This window comes from Thamnophis elegans, chromosome Z (assembly GCF_009769535.1).
Source record: "Thamnophis elegans isolate rThaEle1 chromosome Z, rThaEle1.pri, whole genome shotgun sequence".
Classification (NCBI taxonomy): Eukaryota; Metazoa; Chordata; class Lepidosauria; order Squamata; family Colubridae; genus Thamnophis; species Thamnophis elegans.
The window spans coordinates 115995942-116014099 of NC_045558.1; the positions used below are offsets into that span (position 1 = coordinate 115995942).

The window sequence follows — 18158 nt, forward strand, 5'->3', positions numbered from 1 at the left end:
AGTATTCCTGTACTAAATGTCTTCATTTACCATTTACCAAGACAGCTTTTATTGAGACTTTAGACGAAAAGGAAAAAAAAAAGTAACACTTTTTCTCATGTGTACTGGTCCTTCTGAAAAATTCATGCTGCAGACTTCTATCAACTAAATCCACACTGAGCCCAACTCATTTACTTTCATGTACGAACATCGGTGGTTATTAAGAGATGCAACAGGAAGTTTCCTCTGTGTGAGCCTTTTGCTACTGGACTGATTTAAGTCATGGTTTCAGGACATCATTCTTGTAAACATTATTTTTAGTAGCAGGTTCCTAAAAACGATCTGTAGAAATTTCTCTAAGTCAGCGTTCTGCTTCTAACTTTCTTGGTAGGTTTGTAGTAATCATTTATTCCTCTACAATGGCAACTAGAGGTTTTGGGTTGTAAGTGGGAAACCCAGTTCCAGTTTCAGTTCTGTGATGAATCATCATGAAACACAAAGATCATTCTACTGAGATAACCATCTCTAAATTTTTGCATAGCTAAGACAAGTCTATTAATAAACAATAAGTAATACAGTTTAATCCTATCATTCCTCCAAATAGAGTCATATGGGAAAAGATCTATACATTCTGTTGTAATAGGTTCTGTGTGTGTAGATAAGAGATTACATTAAAGATAATTTCAAGTTCAATTGCTGTTCAGAGGGCACATAGCAAACAATATAGTGAAATATCAATTGTGTTTATAGAATGAGAACAACACACAGTTCCTAAAATTTGGAAAAATATGATATTGTAGCATTCTAGTACTTCTGTTTCCTACAAAAGAGATGGTCATCCTCCTGCTTTTTGTGCTGTCCATCTGTTTTGTACCTTTCATCCATCAATCTATCCATCTGAAAAGGACTTGTTCTCTGCTGTATAGGTCACAAAATCAAATTGTACAGGTCACAAAGTCTAACCTGCAAGAAGGCACATTGTATATTGTATTGTATTGTATTTAATAAATTTATAGGCCGCCCAATCCCGAAGGACTCTGGGCGGCTTACAGAAAATAAATTTTAAAAAAACAACAAAAAAAACCAGAGGAAACAGATTCAAAACCACATCATGCGCCCAATCTGGTCAGGGCTGGACATCAGTCATGAGGTCAACAGCCCCAGGCCTGCCGGAATAGCCAGGTTTTGATAGCCTTTCGGAAGGCCATGAGAGTGGGTAGGGTCCGGATCTCTGGGGGTAGTTCATTCCATAGGGTCGGAGCAGCTACAGAGAAGGCCCTCCCACGGGGAGCCACCAGCCGACATTGTGCGGTTGATGGCACTCGGGGAAGGCCCACCCTGTGCGATCTTATCGGCCGTTGGGAAGTATGTGGCGATAGGCGGTCTCGCAGGTATCCAGGTCCTAGGCCATGTAGGGCTTTAAAGGTAAGATTCTGCTTGCTTTAAACCAGAATCCTTCACGGAACATGGGATTGGACTGAACTGTCTGTGATCACGAGCAACTAAAGGAAAGTCCCTTGGTGATTGGAAATCAGTAGATTGAAGAATGTGGTTGCTTATCTGTAAAGTCATTTTAGTCAGACTTTCTTCATAGATACAATTTTTCCTGAAATGTCACATTAAAAAAAAAATCATCTCATGACCAATAATTTATGTCAGGAAGCAAAAATAAACCCATCCTGTCCTTGTCCTGCCCTGGCAGTTGTGCTCTAATTGTTGTGTTCCAGTGCTAGTCAGTTTCACTAGCAAATCTCCAATTGATATGCTAAAGAATGCTAATGGACAGGTACTAATTCTGTCAAAGGATTCAAAGGAGATCAAAGGAAGATGGAAGAAATATACTGAAATGCAGTTCAATGGAGATGACAACATCCAAGTTATCTCAGAAGATATTTCCTACTTATAAGAATCTCTAGTTCTAGAAAGGTCAAATCAGTACTCTGGTCATTAACAACATAGAAGGCAACAGGAATTGATGGAATACCATAGAAAAATCACAAAGAACAGCGAAGAATCAGTAAACTTTCTAACCAATCTGTGCTAGCAAATCTGGAAAACATCATACTGGCCAAACGATTGGAAGAAACCAGTCTACATTCCAATACCAAAAACGGACACTTAATAGAATATGCAAACTATTGTACAATAGTATTAATTTCACAACTAGCTAGAATCAGTTGCGAACAGTAAAGAAAAAGTTGGAAGTTTTCATAATGTGTTTGGCTAAGATAATGATGAAAGCTAAGGGGCATCAGCAAAAAGGAGTAAATAATGACAGCTGTACGATGACTTAATCACCATTCTGTCATCATTCTGACATGGGTGCTTTGCTTCAGGCAATATTCTACTTTTCCTAATATCCCAATTATGTAATTTATAACATTTTTGCAAGATGAATTAAAGACAAACCCTATCGAAGATAAAAACAAATTCCATTCAGTTGAAATACTGTATTAGTTATTTGTAGTACAAATAAGCACTTAAAACAATATAGATAATCCTCGACTTAGCCTACAGTTTTTGTTGCTGTGATACATTTGTTAAATGAATTTTGCTGCATTTTATGACATTTCTTGCCACAGTTGTTAAGTGAATCACTACAGTTGTTAAATTAGTAACAAGGTTGTTAAGTGAATCTGGCTTCCCCATTGACTTTGCTTGTCAGAGCCGAGGTGGCGCAGTGGTTAAGTGCAGCACTGCAGGCTACTTCAGCTGACCGCAGTTCTGCAGTTCGGCTGTTCAAATCTCACCGGCTCAGGGTTGACTCAGCCTTCCATCCTTCTGAGGTGGGTAAAATGAGGACCCGGATTGTTGTTGGGGGCAATATGCTGACTCTGTAAACCGCTTAGAGAGGGCTGTCAGAAGGTCGCAAAAGGGGATCACATGACTCCAGGACACAGGAAACGGCCTAAACACGAGTCCACTGCCAAGCATCTGGTTTTGATCACGTAACCTTTGGGAGGCTGCAACAGTTGCAAGTGTGAAAAATGGTCATAACTCACTTTTTTCAGTATTGTTGTAACTTCGAAAAGTCACTAAACAAACTGTTATAAGTCAAGGACTATCTCTTTATGCCTCCTTTGTTTAAAAAAACATCAGTTGAGATGAGAAGCCGATCTGTACGATGGTGTAGGTTTTGGTAGGGAGATGACATTCAAGATCTCTTTTAATGTCAATATGCTACATATAATTTTAGGTCTGCTAATAAGCAAGGGGTGGAAACTAATCAAGGAAAGAAGCAACCTAGAACTAAGGAGAAATTTCCTGACTGTTAGAAAAATTTATCAGTGGAACAACTTGCCTCCAGAAGTTCTCCAACACTGGAAGTTTTTAAGAACAGATTGGATAACCATTTGTCTGAAATGGTATAGGGTTTCCTGCCTAAGTAAGGGGTTGGACTAGAAGACCTCCAAGGTCCCTTCCAACTCAAGAATTAGAATTCTATTCTAATTTTAGTAAGATGTGTGGTGCCTTTGTTAATTTTAGCCAAAAATATAAAGGATCTATGCCAGATAGCATGGCATGGGAAGCTTGCTTTGGGGAAACTTGATCTAGGAATCACAGCACTTTTTACTAATATAGTTTGTTAGAAAGGAGGGAATAAATGACAGTAAAAATATAAAGCATAATATAGGTAAATGATATTTGGTCATAAGTAGCTAAGTATAATTAAATAAAGAATTGTACATAAAAATGGATAACGAACAAGGAAATTATGAATGCAAGTTAGAAATGTATAGTAGGGAAAACACTAACTGCAAAGAAACCGATTCGGAACTGCGGTATGATATGCGGTGGAACTTATTGTTCCTAAGTTGTTTTTACGTTATGTGTTTGTTTCTGTTGATGTGCTTATGTGTTTAAAATAAAAATTTATTTAGCAAAAAAGAAAGAAAGAAAGGAGGGGGTGTCACTAGGAGTAAACAGAGAGCAAAACTGAAATGCGTAGGTGGTTTCAGAAAAGTCCATGTTGAGAGAGAGAGAGGGAGAGAGAGAGAGAGAGAGAGAGAAGAGAATCTAAAGGATAAGGGGGACCTTATTCACGTGATCAAGGACGTATTTCCTTTTTCCTCACAGAAAAAAAAGGGGAACTTAAAAAAAAATTATTCACTCTTCCAATACGTTACTCTTCCGCCCTGAAACTCTAGTAACAATAACTGGAGGGGGTGAGGGATTTTCTGCCCCTGAAACCAGATAATCAGAACTCCAAACTGCAGTGTAATCTTGGACATTTTGTGTCCCACGAAAATGAAAGCCGGTGTTCTTCTTCAAAAGGCTCCCAGAATGGGCTACAGGATTAGATTCTTCAAACAGGCGAACAGAGATCCCCCCACAAAGTGGAAAGCCTCAGGATGCACCCAAGCGGTAAGATAAGAAAGGAAAAAATGCTTTTACCTGTTGTTCTTATGTGAAAAGATGCTTATTTGTGTTTCTTGCCATGGAAGCCAGCCTGGATGAGTCAATGACAAGAAGAGGTATCATCAGGATCACATTAGCTGAAAGGAGTGTACAGCACCTAAGATTGCAGTTTTATGTTACATTTTAAAAGACGTAGCTTGGTATAACGTGAAATATAAACTCCGATATGTATTTCAAGCTTAACGAGACAGAGGAATATCCTGGATTAGTTGGTTGATTATGTGCCATCACGTTATTAACAACCACAAACATAGATTTTTTTCCACATCATGATCTATCCATAACTTGGTCCTTCAATGGTGTACTCAGTGCCTGAGTTCATCCACCTTGCTGCTGGTCATCACTGGTCATCCTGGTCATCTCTTTCCTTCTACTGTCCCCAGTGTTAAAATCTTCTCTGGAGAGCTGGGTCACCCCATAATGTATTTGAACTAGGATAAATTGTGCTTTGTCATTTGAGTCCTGAGAGAGAATTCTGGATTGATTTGTTTGATGATCCATTGATCTGTTTTCTTGGCTGTCTACAGTACTCTCAGGAGTCTTCTCCAATACCAAAGTTGAGCAGGTAGATAATCTCAGCCTTTGGACATAATGATGTTACAGGAGATGTCTGTTTAGTTGATAATGTGTACTATTCCACCTACTTCAGAATATGTATCAGATGTCCTTATTATAAACTTGCTCTAATGACATGGCAGGTCTGGACTGCAGGGTATCACCAGTCTATATGTGCACAATTGAGTTTTCGTGGAGGAAAAGGAGAATATACATAATAATAGATATCCGTTCAAGAATATTTAGTTTATTACTGTACTAATGATGATGATGATAATGATGATGATGATGATGATGATGATGATGATGATGATGATGATATCCCTTTAGTCAAGTCCCATTCTTGGTGATGGGTCAGGTCTCTCCATATCTTCCAACCTTGCACTATTTCTTTGAGTTTTTCTTTTCACTGGCTGGTGTCAGTTTCATTACTGTACTATCATTTATCTTCAGAGAAAGAAAGAACATTTGGACTTCCTATCATATGCAACAGAGTCTTCTACAAAATAATCACCTGTAACTGATTGAATGATTGAGATATAGCCTTCCCATTTCCTTCTGAAAACAATAAAGCATGAGCATCAAGATTTAGAGAGGACTGAACACTTGATCAAGGACCTTCTACTTGTGTCCACTGCTGTAATCCAAGACTTTCTTAAACTGCTTCAGATTAAAGCTCCCAAAATGCTTATTCTGGCTGAGGCTAAATAGACTTGTAGTCAGGCATATGTTTTGATCAGCAGATTGGGAAAGGCTAAACTAATGTTTTCATTGTGGCTATCGTAGCTACCATCTCAACATTGGGTTACATCTTTCTTAGTTCCATTGATTTTCCTAGCAGCTTCTCAGCTTTGCTTTGAGGCATATGCAGACACAGCCTATTAATATCTCAGTTACGGTTTTAAAGAAATTAACCAAAACCTCAACATAACTGAAAAGGTCTCTGTATGGTAGCATCTATGCAAAATGAAATTCCCCTCAAATGGATTTCCCCTGTATGAATGATGAGATGACCGCATGACAAATCTGCAGATCAAATCTGGGATGAAGATATTATTCCTGAGATGCTGTAGCAGGAATTTTATGGGAAAAACTCACTTCCCAACAGAAGATGAATCAGCTAATTTTAGATTGTGGATTGAATGATTTAGGGGTGGGGGATTTCTTCATATTTTTTTATATTTTTGTTCCCCATTGGTTCAATATACAGGTGTGGTAAACATGTAAACACTGAGGTTTATCTCTGCAGAAAAAGAAGGATCTTCAAAGTATATGATATGAATGTATATCTATTTTTCTTACAACGATGATAACACTAGTGTTTTATAAGTACACCATTCTGGCTTAAATACACTAGCATCAAAGTTACTGACTTTCCCACTAAATGTTTCTCTCTAACTTTCTCTCTAACTGTCTCAATCTTCTTTCTAGGTACAGTTGTCCTCCTCCTCCTTCAAGTCCTTCTCAAGTTTGACATCCTTCTTGCTGCCCCTTCAGTTGGACTCCAAGAGGAGAAGGGATCTGGACTTGAGACCACCCCTGAAAAGAAACTGGATCTGCAGAAAGAATTTAGCATGAGCTTAAAACTCTCACGACAACTACTTCGCAAAACAAAGGATCTTACAAGATACTATGTAAGTCTACTACTCTATCTTCTCAAAGATCGGAAGTTAGCAGAGATGAATTAAAAGATACCCCAAGGAGAAGGCAGCTCCTACTTTTGAATTAGTTCTTCCATTCTCTTTTTTATGTCCAACTTATTAACCAATTATCATTGTTTCTAAGGCTATAGCAATATACTCTATTTGGGACTGCCCTTAAAATTATTTGCAAACTACAATTAGTCCTGTGTGTTTACTCCTGTTCTTGGGAGTGTCTAACATTGATTTGTGGACTTGCATTGGTTACTATCAGTTTCTGAAAATACTTCAAGATATTGGTTTTAACCTATAAACCATTTTATAGTTTAACACTTGTGTATCTTGTAGGACTGCCTGCTCCAATGAATATAGGCTCAGTGAATTTGATTAGAGAATATATTAGTGATACCACATTGGGAAACTGAAGCAAGACAGTTCTGCTTTTCTGGGGCAATGTCTATGCTATGGAACAAGCTTCCAGTAGAAATCATATCCCATCCTTGTCATATGTATTGAATGCTTCTTAAAGAGGGAATTTTTTGAAGAAACTTCCTCTGATTTTATTATGTCATCTTTACTTTATTTTGATAGTTCATAGTAACATGTTTGGATGCTGGTATTTTATTATTTTACAGAGGTTGTATCAAAAGTATTTTCCTTAGTTGGATTTTATTGTCTAGCCAAACAGAAATGTGAAAAATAGATAAATATATATAAATCAATAAATGTCACTAAGGATGGAATAATGGCTGCTTCCATCCCTTGTATGGCAAACAGAAGTTGGTGATTTGGTCAGAAGGAAGGCTGCATACCCAGGGAAGAGCTCTCAACTCCCTTCTCTCAGAGCCTCTCCCCCACCCCATGCCAAAACTAAATGCTTGTTATGACCCAGGCTTCCCAAGAGCATGAAGCAAACTCCTTGTCCAGACCAAAAAAACCCCCTCTTTTATTAATTGACTGTGAATTCTGCTCATTCACATCCAGCAACATCTTTCAAGGGAGGATTTACAGTCACAGACCTTATCTGGCTTGGAGAGCTGACAGGCCGATATCTGCAAAACTTGGCAAGGGGTCTATGAGAGTCACGAACCAATTAAGCAAACTAATTGTCTCCCGCAAACTCCACTCCCATTTTGCTCCTCTTTTATTCCCTATGGGAGGGGCCATTCATCGTCCACCCGTGGCCTTACTCCCAAGTCGGCCCCTGTTCTTTAGCTGTCTGGTAATTCTGCACATGTGCACACTGGGAACAGGCTCAAGCTGTTCGTCTGCCTCACTGATGTCTGACTCTGAAGGCAGCTGATAAATGGCATACGGCTCTGGCCCCCTCTCTGCCTCCAACACAGAGCCCTCATCAGAGCCTTTCTGACTCCAGGACTGGCCCATGTTCCTCCCCAACCTCCTCACTGTCCGAATCTGCTGCCGACAATGCTCTAACTCTGCCTTCTACCTCATATAATTTAGGAATAATTACTGCTACCAATATATAATTATTCTGCTCTACTCTGCCTTGGTAAGACCTTACTTAGAGTATTGCATTCAGTCCTGCATACACCACCAGTTTAATTGTGGCAGTTGTTATGCAAATGTCATGGTCATTAAGCAAGCCAATACTTCCTATAGGTTGGTTTTGCTAAAAACCAGAAGTAAATGCTGGCTTTTGTTAAAACTTATAAAATGTCAAATGGTTGTAAATGCCTGCCAGTTGCGAAATACCTTAAGTGCAGCCATGTGATTATGGGCAAGAGAGAGGGGACGGTCAGCACTTCAAATCTGTGGTAACTTCAAATAGTCACTAAGGAACTGGTAGCAAGTTGAGGCCTACCTGTAAAAAGGAAATAAAATTTATGCCACCACCTGGCTCGGTAATGTTGAGATACAGTACTAAGAAAATCAGTCCATATTTCTCTATGGGGGGATAGGCCATTCTCCTAATAAACATAGAGAGCCATGGGTTTTGTTTGTTTTTTTAAAGGGAAAACTGGAAGTCCCATTATTCAAAGAAATAATCAGTGATTGGAAAGAGAAAAATATTGGGTGATTTAAATCAGAGACAGATGAACCGCCGAAATAAAAATTACAGGGACAGTGAAGATATAAATAGGAAAATACAAATTTTGAAAGAAAGAAAGAAAGAAAGAAAGAAAGAAAGAAAGAAAGAAAGAAAGAAAGAAAGAAAGAAAGAAAGAAAAGTTCCGAGAAGACCCCAAGATGAGGATGATGACCTGGTAGTGGCTCCCTTTTAGATGCAACTGTGATGTAAAGAGGTCTCAATCCGTGGAAAGCATATAAGGAATAATCCTATATAAAAGCAAAAAACCCCAGAGGAAAAAGATTATTTAAAACAAACAGAGAGAGAAAAGAAATTTTGCATAGCTCTTTAGCTCTTTAGCTAACTTTTACCATTCCTCTAGAAACTAGAATCTGAAAAATTCTTCCTCCTGAAAATTCCAGTTTTAATCAGAGGATAGCGTAGAATCTTAGTTCTCTCGTTGCTCACTCTCATGCACAATGTGCCACTTCTGGCTTATTTGATTCATATTCCACATTTTGTAAAGGGGTTCGAAGTATCATATTCCACATTCCCTCCTCCTCTTTCCCCCACAATAACAACCTTGTAAGGTGAGCCGAGGTAGAATGATTGGCCCAGGCTCATTCAAAGATCTCACATATGGACATGTGGAGAATAAATGGAGAAACTTACAAAATTTCCACCCTCACTGAACTAAACAGATGTTTTAAATATATTACTTCATGTATTGGTTAATAAATTGGCCAAATTAGTAATAACTGATCAATAAGATCTAAGTAATAGATTTTTTAAAATGTGGTTATCATCCTGTCTTCTAAATGAAAGTTGAATAAAATGTGAGTGTGAAATTTCATGGTCAAAAATTAAATTTGGGTGCAGGAAATAAAATCACAGTAATTTTATGGGTGTTTTTTTTCCTCTTATAACATTTGATTGAGAGAAGTGCTATGCTGCACCCAAAAGTCAATTTAATAGGTGCCATTGGAGACTGTTTCAAAGTCAGAGTTTTCCTGTGGAGAAGTCTTTTCTATTGGAAAAATTCAACCTTTGGGTCCATATGTTTTGTGTATTTATTATCATTAGGCCCCTAGAGGCCGCTGATATAACATTTTGTGAAGGAACACTAATTTGTGCGCTTCTTTTTCTTGCACAATATTTCTTCATTTTCTTATCTATGCATTCACATCCCTTCTCTGTCAGGCTTTTTTTTTTCATCATTTCCAGTGCTTATCCCCAGGGAATGACTGGAGAATTCTGGGAAATGAAGTCCACACAACTTAAAGACATTATCACTGAGAAATGCTGTACTAGAGCAAAACTACAAAGATAATGAGGGTTTGAAATGCCAAAGGAGCAGTTATACCATGAACATAATTATCCCCAAGGAGTTACTTTCTTGAGGATCTCCTTACCTAACCTGTATCTCTTCTCCACTTATCAGCATTCCTTGACTTTCTAAATTTTTATAGTTGAGCTGGTAATTTTAACTGCTGGGAAAGTGTATTTACCACTATATAATCTACTTGGGTTTTCACTAATTATTTTCTGCCTTGCCTCATTTGGCAAAGCTCTTGCAAGAAAAATTTCTGAAGAATTTAAGATTTGGATGAGTATCTATGGGGAGAAAGCAAACATTCATTTATTAATCATTTGAAGTTACAACAGCAGCAAAAAAAAGGCGACATGACCATTTTTTACACTTGATCATTGCAGAATCCCACTGGTCATGTGATTCAAATTAGGATGCTTGGCAACTGGCATGTATTTAAGATGGCTGCAGTGTCTTTGGGTCATGTGATCACCTTTTGTGACCTTCTAATCAGAAAAGTCAATGGACAAGCCGGATTCATTTACTAATTTAAAATTTAAAAACTGCACTGATTTACTTAACAACTGTGGGAAGAAAGGTTGCAAAAGGGGGCAAAACTCACTTAACAACTATCTTGCTCAGCAGTGGAAATTTTGAGCTCAGTTGTGGTCATAAGTCAAGGACTTTCCATTTCGGCTTCTTCACAAAGTGTCTCCCTGGTAATCTTACCACATAGGATTTTGTTAAAATCAGACAGAACGAATCCATAATGTATCTCAGCGTCTTAAAAGAATGGTAGAAAAACTGAAGTTTTGAGTTGGCTTTTTTTGCCGCTTCCTCCATCAAATCTTTTTCCAAATCTGGAACTTTTCTATTTTGTAAAATTAGTGAAATTAGGAGCGTTAGTAATGTGAAATGTAGGATAATGCAGAGAGACTCAATAAATGAGACTGAGAAGCCAATGTATATTGCTCACCTTGAAAAGAACAGCTCAAATATGCTTTTTTTTGGGCATTGAATTATAAAAAAAAGCTTGCTGTTCATAAAACAGGGCTTCTCTTTCTATCCAGGAATTACTGTAAATATCTGTAGCCACCACTGTTACAGGTAGATTTTGAGTTACGACTGGTCACTAAGCAACTGTTTGCAATTATGACAGATCTGAAAAAAGCTGTTTATGACCCAAATTAAAAGTTCAATTATCCAGACTCCAAGTGACTAAATTTTGGATGTTCACTAGCCATCCTGTATTTAGAGCCATCCTGAAGTCATGTGCCTGCATTGTATGATGTTTTTGTTGAAAACCAGAATTTGTATCTGGTTTTTGGAAAAAATTCACCCAGAGTAAATGTGCTTCCTTAATCACCCCAATGTTAGCTTAACAACACCTTTTACGATCCTCATAACTTGCAACCATAATGGGCAGGCTCCATTATGGTTATAACTAGAGGGCAACCTGTGTTTAAACCAGGTATTGAGTTTTGGAAAATATATTTGACTAAAGACAAAGAGCTTTAATATCACATGTCCCAAACCTTTCCTTTGGGTTAACTATTGGTTAACTGTTGGAATCTTGGCTCTCTGCATTTTATCTCACTTAGCTTAGGAATTCAGCAGGAAAAAGCAGATATTGTGGTTCAACATTCTTGGAGTGATAGTTCCGAGTTACTCAATAATCATACCATTCTCTACTCAAGTATTATATGCTTCTTAATGATCTACTACAAGGTTGGTTGAAAATCTATTTACAGTGATACTCACTCTCTTTTTCCAGCTTTTCGACCGTTTACCTGGAGTTGAGGTTCCTCATATTTCCCACTTGGAGCGCCTGCCCTCAGCCAGCCTTGATTTTCACACATGGCTCTCTCTTTCGGTAAGAATATGAATATATACAGTACACACAGTACATACATACATACATACATACATACATACATACATACATACATACTCATTCATTCATTCATAGTATATGTATATAATATTTGCATTTTGTACTATGCAATAAAATTCTCAAAGTTCTCCCAAAGGCCATTAAAAGAAAGAGTGGAATTTATTACAAGCACCAATCACAAAATATACCAGGTTGAGCCCAGGCTAAGCTTTGTGAATTTGGGCTACAAAAAATGCTGGATGTCCAGCAATGAATTAATTTTCAATATCTCTGTCACCATTTAATAGCCCTGTGGATTTTTGAAGTATAGATAGGACAGATCTCATCTTTCAAAAGTCACAGCATGTCGGTTTTTAAGGTGCTGTTGTAGCAGAAAATGAGACAAGACCAGTTCTTTGTCAGAGGGACAGGTTTATTAGGTTCAGGAGTGATTGGTCAAGCAAAATCGGAACCCCGAAGGGCAGTTGTTTACAGTCTTTTATACTCTTCGCCAACTTATCGATCATCCCCAAATACCTGGCCTTCCTGTGTCATGTAGACCGCTTTCCTGTGTGATGTAGGCCTCGTACACAATCTCCCAAAACAGAGACATGACATTCATTACTCATTTACCTCCCCACAGGGGGGTATTGATACCAATATCCTGTTACTCCTGTCTCCAATTCTTAGTATGTTTGTTGAGGTGGATGGCAGGGAGCAGAATCATGTCTCTAACATTTTTCAGAGCTGTCTATTTTTGAGAATAATGCTTACGTACCTCAATGGTTGACTTTGTTTTGTTTGCATTTTAATATTTCTCTAGGATGCCAGCCGCCTGTTGCAGATAGCCAAAACCATTTCATTTTATCACAAGTTAGTTCAACAGCTGAGGAAGTTTGAAGCAATCAAAGAAAATTCCAAATTTTTCTCTCAGTTTGAAGATATCGATGTTAACCTCCGAGATCTTGGTCATCAAGTAGATTACCAGGTAGCTTACCATTTTTTTCAGGGGGTGTAGATGAGGGAAAGTTGTCCTTTGGTTTTGGCTGTGTTACTCAGCTTTCATTTTTCTTATAGATTACACTTTGGGGCCTATCATCTGATACCCAGCCTATATCAATTCCTCAGATCCTTCGAAAACGCAATCAATGGGCGAACCGCCAAGAAGTATATATTGTCCTTCGTTCTCTTGAAAGCTTCCTGGTTCGAGTTGCACGAGATTTTTTGATGCTCAGGATGAGGGTGCCGAAAGTGGCTTTACCTTCCAAGAGTCTCTAACCTTAACATTTCCTGTTTTAAACTCCATCACCTTATTCCAAACAGCTAAGATACCGGGATTCCAGTATCTCAGTGTTCTGTAAATTATCTAAAATATCTAATTTATATATCTATTTATTTTTTCTAAATATTTTATTATTTTAACTTATTTGTTAAAGCAGTGTTTTGACAGGTTCAAATGAGCAATTGTTTAATGAATGTACTTTCTCATGACAATGTAGATGTTTTTCCCCCCAAAGGTCAGAAAGAATTGCCCGTTAGTTTGCACAGAATTTCAAATATTGTGTTTATCCATAAAAATATGGGTGGCTACTACTTTATCTATTTTTGTAATGGCTATTTACTCAAATGGGCCAGAGAATCTTGAGGGTATCTACAGAAAGATATATAATATATAATCCCAGTGGATTATGGAGAAACTATTCCTAAATTTTCTAAAACAGATTGAGTAAATATGCATATGGTATAAACTATATGTTTTGAATGATACTGGCTTTTCTAAGCTTGAACTGGTCATTTCATACTTTTAAATTTTTGTTAATAAAAGTATTATTTTAGTTAAATTTGATTGCCTGATTTATTGGTGGTATCTTTCGCTGATTAAAAGAGAGTTTGTCATTTCATATAGTTGATTAGTCAATTAGTCTGTATTTAAATCTAAAATTCAATGTCAATATATTTAAGCAGTATATAGCATTGCATTATATCTGTTTAACTCATATTCATCAGCAAAAGGAAATCTCCTGTTGATAGCTGAATTCACCTGGTACAGGTTTCTTGTTTGGCCGCAATTCCATTGTAAAACTCTTCACCCTTTCCCAAGTCCTCAATCTTGGCCACTTTCTTTTATCTTTCCCCTCTCAGAACTCCTTTCTACAGTCCAGAAAATATGATAGGTTCTTATCCATAATCCATAGACTTTGTCCTTCTAATGCTGAGATCTATGCTTATGTAGCAGGGGGGAGGGAATAAACCCTACAACCTCAGGTACTGTCTCTACAACACCTCAGGTACTGTCTTCCACAAAATTTCGATCAACACCAGTTTGCTTATAGAAGCAACAGTTTGACAGGGGATGCCATCACCAACGCTCTACATATTGCACTGAGCCACCTTGAGAAATCTGGGAATTATGTCAGAATGGTTTTTATAGACTATAGCTCGGCCTTTAACACCATCTTACCAGCAATTCTCATTGAAAAGTTGACTGAATTTCCCTCTCCTCACTTGTGAATGGATCAAAGACTTCCTGACGGATCATCCACAAACAGTAAGGGTTGGGTCCTTTACATCTTCCATGCTGAAGCTCAGCACAGACTCCCCTCAGGGCTGTGTGCTCAGCCCCTACCTGTACTCACTGTATACATATGACTGCATATCCTCTGATCTATCATAATACAGTTTTTAGATGAAACAACAGTGCTGGGTCTCATAACTGGAGGGGATGAATCAGCGTACAGGGAAGAAGTCCAGAAGGTATCTGCTTGGTGCTCAAAAAACAACTTACATCTAAATACTAGTAAGATAAAGAAGATGGTGCTAGATTTCCAGAAGCGCAGAGAGGAACCTGCCCCACTGTATATCGAGAGGGACTGTGTGGAAAGGGTTTCCTCTTTTAAATTCTTGGGAATGCTTATTAGTCAAGATCTCACCTGGAAAAACAACACGTCTTTGGTGATTGGAAAGGCCCAACAGAGACTTCATTTCCTTAGAGTCCTGCAAAAAAATCAGGTGGAACAACGGCTGATGACCTTTTTCTATTGGTCCACCATAGAAAGTGTCCTCACATATTGCATTACAGTATGGTATGCTGGTTTAACTGCTGCGGACAGGAAGGCACTACAGAGAATGATCAATTTGGCACAAGAAACTATTGGTTGCCCTCTGACACCACTGGATGACATTGCCAGGTCTCGCTGCTTTAGCAGAGTAAGAAAGATACTCAGAGATGATTCACACCCTGGTCAGTGTCTCTTTGCACTTCTTTCATCAGGCAGAAGACATCAAAGCATGGCCAGCCGAACAAACAGGTTTAAAAATAGTTTCTATCCTTCGGCTGTCAGACTCTTAAATACAACCACAATCACCTCATGCACACGCTAGTTTATTTTCTTTTTCTTTCTTTTTTCGTTTCTGTTATAATTTTGCACCAGTGAGGTTAAAACTAATTTTGTTGTATTTAAGTACAATGACAATAAAGATTATACTTATACTTACTTATACTTATAAATGGAGAGTTTGGGAGGAAGGGAAGGAGACAGGAGGAGTGGAAGGGGAGGAAGGAGGATCTTGCTGGGGGAAAGCATGGAGAGAGGAAGTGAGAGGAAGGGGGCCTAGCCCGAGGAAATAAGGGAATAGGTTAGAGGCTTCTGTGGGCCAAGCCTTGGGGGGGAGGGAATAGTATAGCAGAGGCTGCTGTGGGCCAAGCCTGAGGAAAATAAGGGAATAGGATAACAGAGGCTTCTGTGGGACAAGCCTGAGGGAGAAAAGAGTTTGAGTGAAAGGAGGCAAGGAGAGAAAACAACGAAGGAGCAGAGGCTGTGGAAGGAGAGCTTAGCAGGCAGTTCAAGAGAAAGGGAAGATAGAGAAAGAGGAAGAAGCTCCAACCAGCCACATGAATACCACCCTATCTGTGACCTGCTTGCTGAGAGGAGGCTAACCACCACCCCATCACGTGACCCTGAAAAATAAAAGTGCATCAGAGAGGGCCCAGATTGGACTGGTAGCCATACAAAGAGGGCCAGGAGAACCCAGACTCCAGCGCCCCTTGCCAGGGTAGCGCTACACTTATAACCTTTGACTTTATAGAAATATTCAGAAAGAGTTTCATTATTAGCACTGCCTTTAAATAAGATGCCAGATTCAATGTTGGGATGGAAAATTCAAATATCAACTCTCCAATTAGTGAACCTCAATTGAAAAATTTCAAATAAATTCTCAGATAAAAAGGAAAAGAAAATTCCTTCAAAACCACTGTGAGTTTCTTCCCAGATCCTGGGGAGGTAATGAAGGAACCAACACCTCTCCCAACCTCTAGATTAAAGAGATAGATGTAAAGAGGACTTTCCTTTTGCCCAAACCAGAACAATTCTGGAAGATACTGTATAGGATCATAGCAATAGCAATAGCAGTTAGACTTATATACCGCTTCATAGGGCTTTCAGCCCTCTCTAAGCGGTTTACAGAGTCAGCATATCGCCCCCAACAATCCAGGTCCTCATTTTACCCACCTCGGAAGGATAGAAAGCTGAGTCAACCTTGAGCCGGTGAGATTTGAACAGCCAAACTGCAGAACTGCAGTCAGCTGAAGTAGCCTGCAGTGCTGCATTTAACCACTGCGCCACCTCGGCTCTCAGGATATAGGGACTGCCTTCACCAGCCTGAAGTGGCCAATAGATGCCAAACTGACCCCACCTCCAAAATCACCACCACACCAGAATGGATGGATGAATGATAGCATTCATCTGAAAACTACCATGGGCTATTGCCCACTTAAGAGGGAAAATCAACTCCAACTTTGGAACAGTTAAGTACAATATTCCTTTGGGCTCCATCAAGTATGAGTGAGAAATTTGAAGACCTCAAAGGGATCCAGCAGATTCCCCCCACCCACCCAGGGTTCATTTGTCTAATGCTTACTTGCAAATGACAAAACACTCATTCATTATTTCCCTGTGAGGAATTACTGATAAGGTTTCCTGCAAATGGTTTGACAACTGCATTTTACTGATTTATTTAAAAGTTCAAGGGCAGTTGACTGCCAAAGCTAGCAACTTTTTATTTTATTGCACTAATAATACATTATGGTATTTACATTCACTATGTTGCAATAATACAATAAAAGATAACAAAACAATTAAACTTAAATATTAAGAATTTCACCTTATTCTTAAACCAATTAAAAGTAAAAATACTATGGGTGAAAAAACAAAATGAAAAGTAGCAATTAAAGTTGAATAAAATAAGTACAGTAAAAATAAAACCATCATTCCCAAGCTTGAACAGGTAAAAATGTCTTCAACTGGGTCCAGGAAAGTGGTCCTGTAGCCATTGGCCTGAGAACAGCATTTTCACACTTGAGAAATAAATGATTGCAAGACCAACAAAAATAAGTAGTTATATCAAGTGAGGCCTTTTCCACAAAAGTGCATTACATTCAAGCTTAGGCCAAGTTATTTGGGTGAAAACTTGCTGGAAGAAAATCCTATAAGCATCTCTATGTTCTTCTGGAAGTAAAAATACAGATCAATCAGATATTTGTTATCTTTTCAATCTTCTGCCTAAATCCTAATCTGGGTAGGGAGAAAGACTGTGATGGGAGTGGCAACATGGGAAAACTCTGACAGACGAGTTAAAGATTAAATACACTATATGCTATCTGCTGCCAGTTCTCCTCTGAAACTGTAGCTGTTGGCCTCACGGGGTAAACCAGATAGGAATCACAACCATATGAGCTAATTATACTTCATTGTAAAGCTACATTGACAGAATCTTATACATTTGAAATTGCATCTCTCCTGTTTCCTTTATAGCCCAAGAAACTAGGGACGGACCCTTTTGAGCCCCTTGCCCTGCCTACTATCCAGATGAGGGCTCTAATGTCTCTTATCTGATTGCTCCCTTAGCAGTATCTCTTGGTCTAGTATTCCAAACTCTTTCCCACATACTATCATAATAGCTCAGTCCTTATCATTAATCAGCACACAGTAATCTCTTCAGACATGTTTCAGTTTCACTGAATTCTTGTAAAATATAGATTGAGTTTAAATTGATTGCATGTTGGGGATAGACTCCATACCATATAATGGAATGTAAAGATAACCTTCCAAAATTGTTAGGTCGTTTCCACCTAATTACTTTGTTTTTCCAAAGTATGGTATGAATAGAATGAAAGCTATACTGGAGTTCCTCATTTCAGGTGAAGAGATAAAGATATCAGATCTGCTGAGATATTCTCACAATACTTCTCAGATTTTCCATTCATAAGGTACACAATGTTTCCTCACTAACTATTTAATTTAGAATGGATGTCTAATTTATTCAATTTTTAGAGAACATAGAGATGGTGCCTCC

At 38.4% G+C, this 18158-nt stretch overlaps 1 protein-coding gene across 1 annotated transcript; it reads left to right on the forward strand.

The window, feature by feature from the left end:
- Positions 1-4331: 4331 nt before the first annotated feature.
- On the forward strand, positions 4332-14220 carry IL27 (interleukin 27). Its single transcript, XM_032236251.1, has 5 exons — positions 4332-4344; positions 6385-6587; positions 11709-11807; positions 12631-12795; positions 12885-14220. The coding sequence occupies exons 1-5, from the start codon at positions 4332-4334 to the stop codon at positions 13083-13085; spliced, it is 681 nt and encodes a 226-aa protein (XP_032092142.1). The 3' UTR covers positions 13086-14220.
- Positions 14221-18158: the final 3938 nt, after the last annotated feature.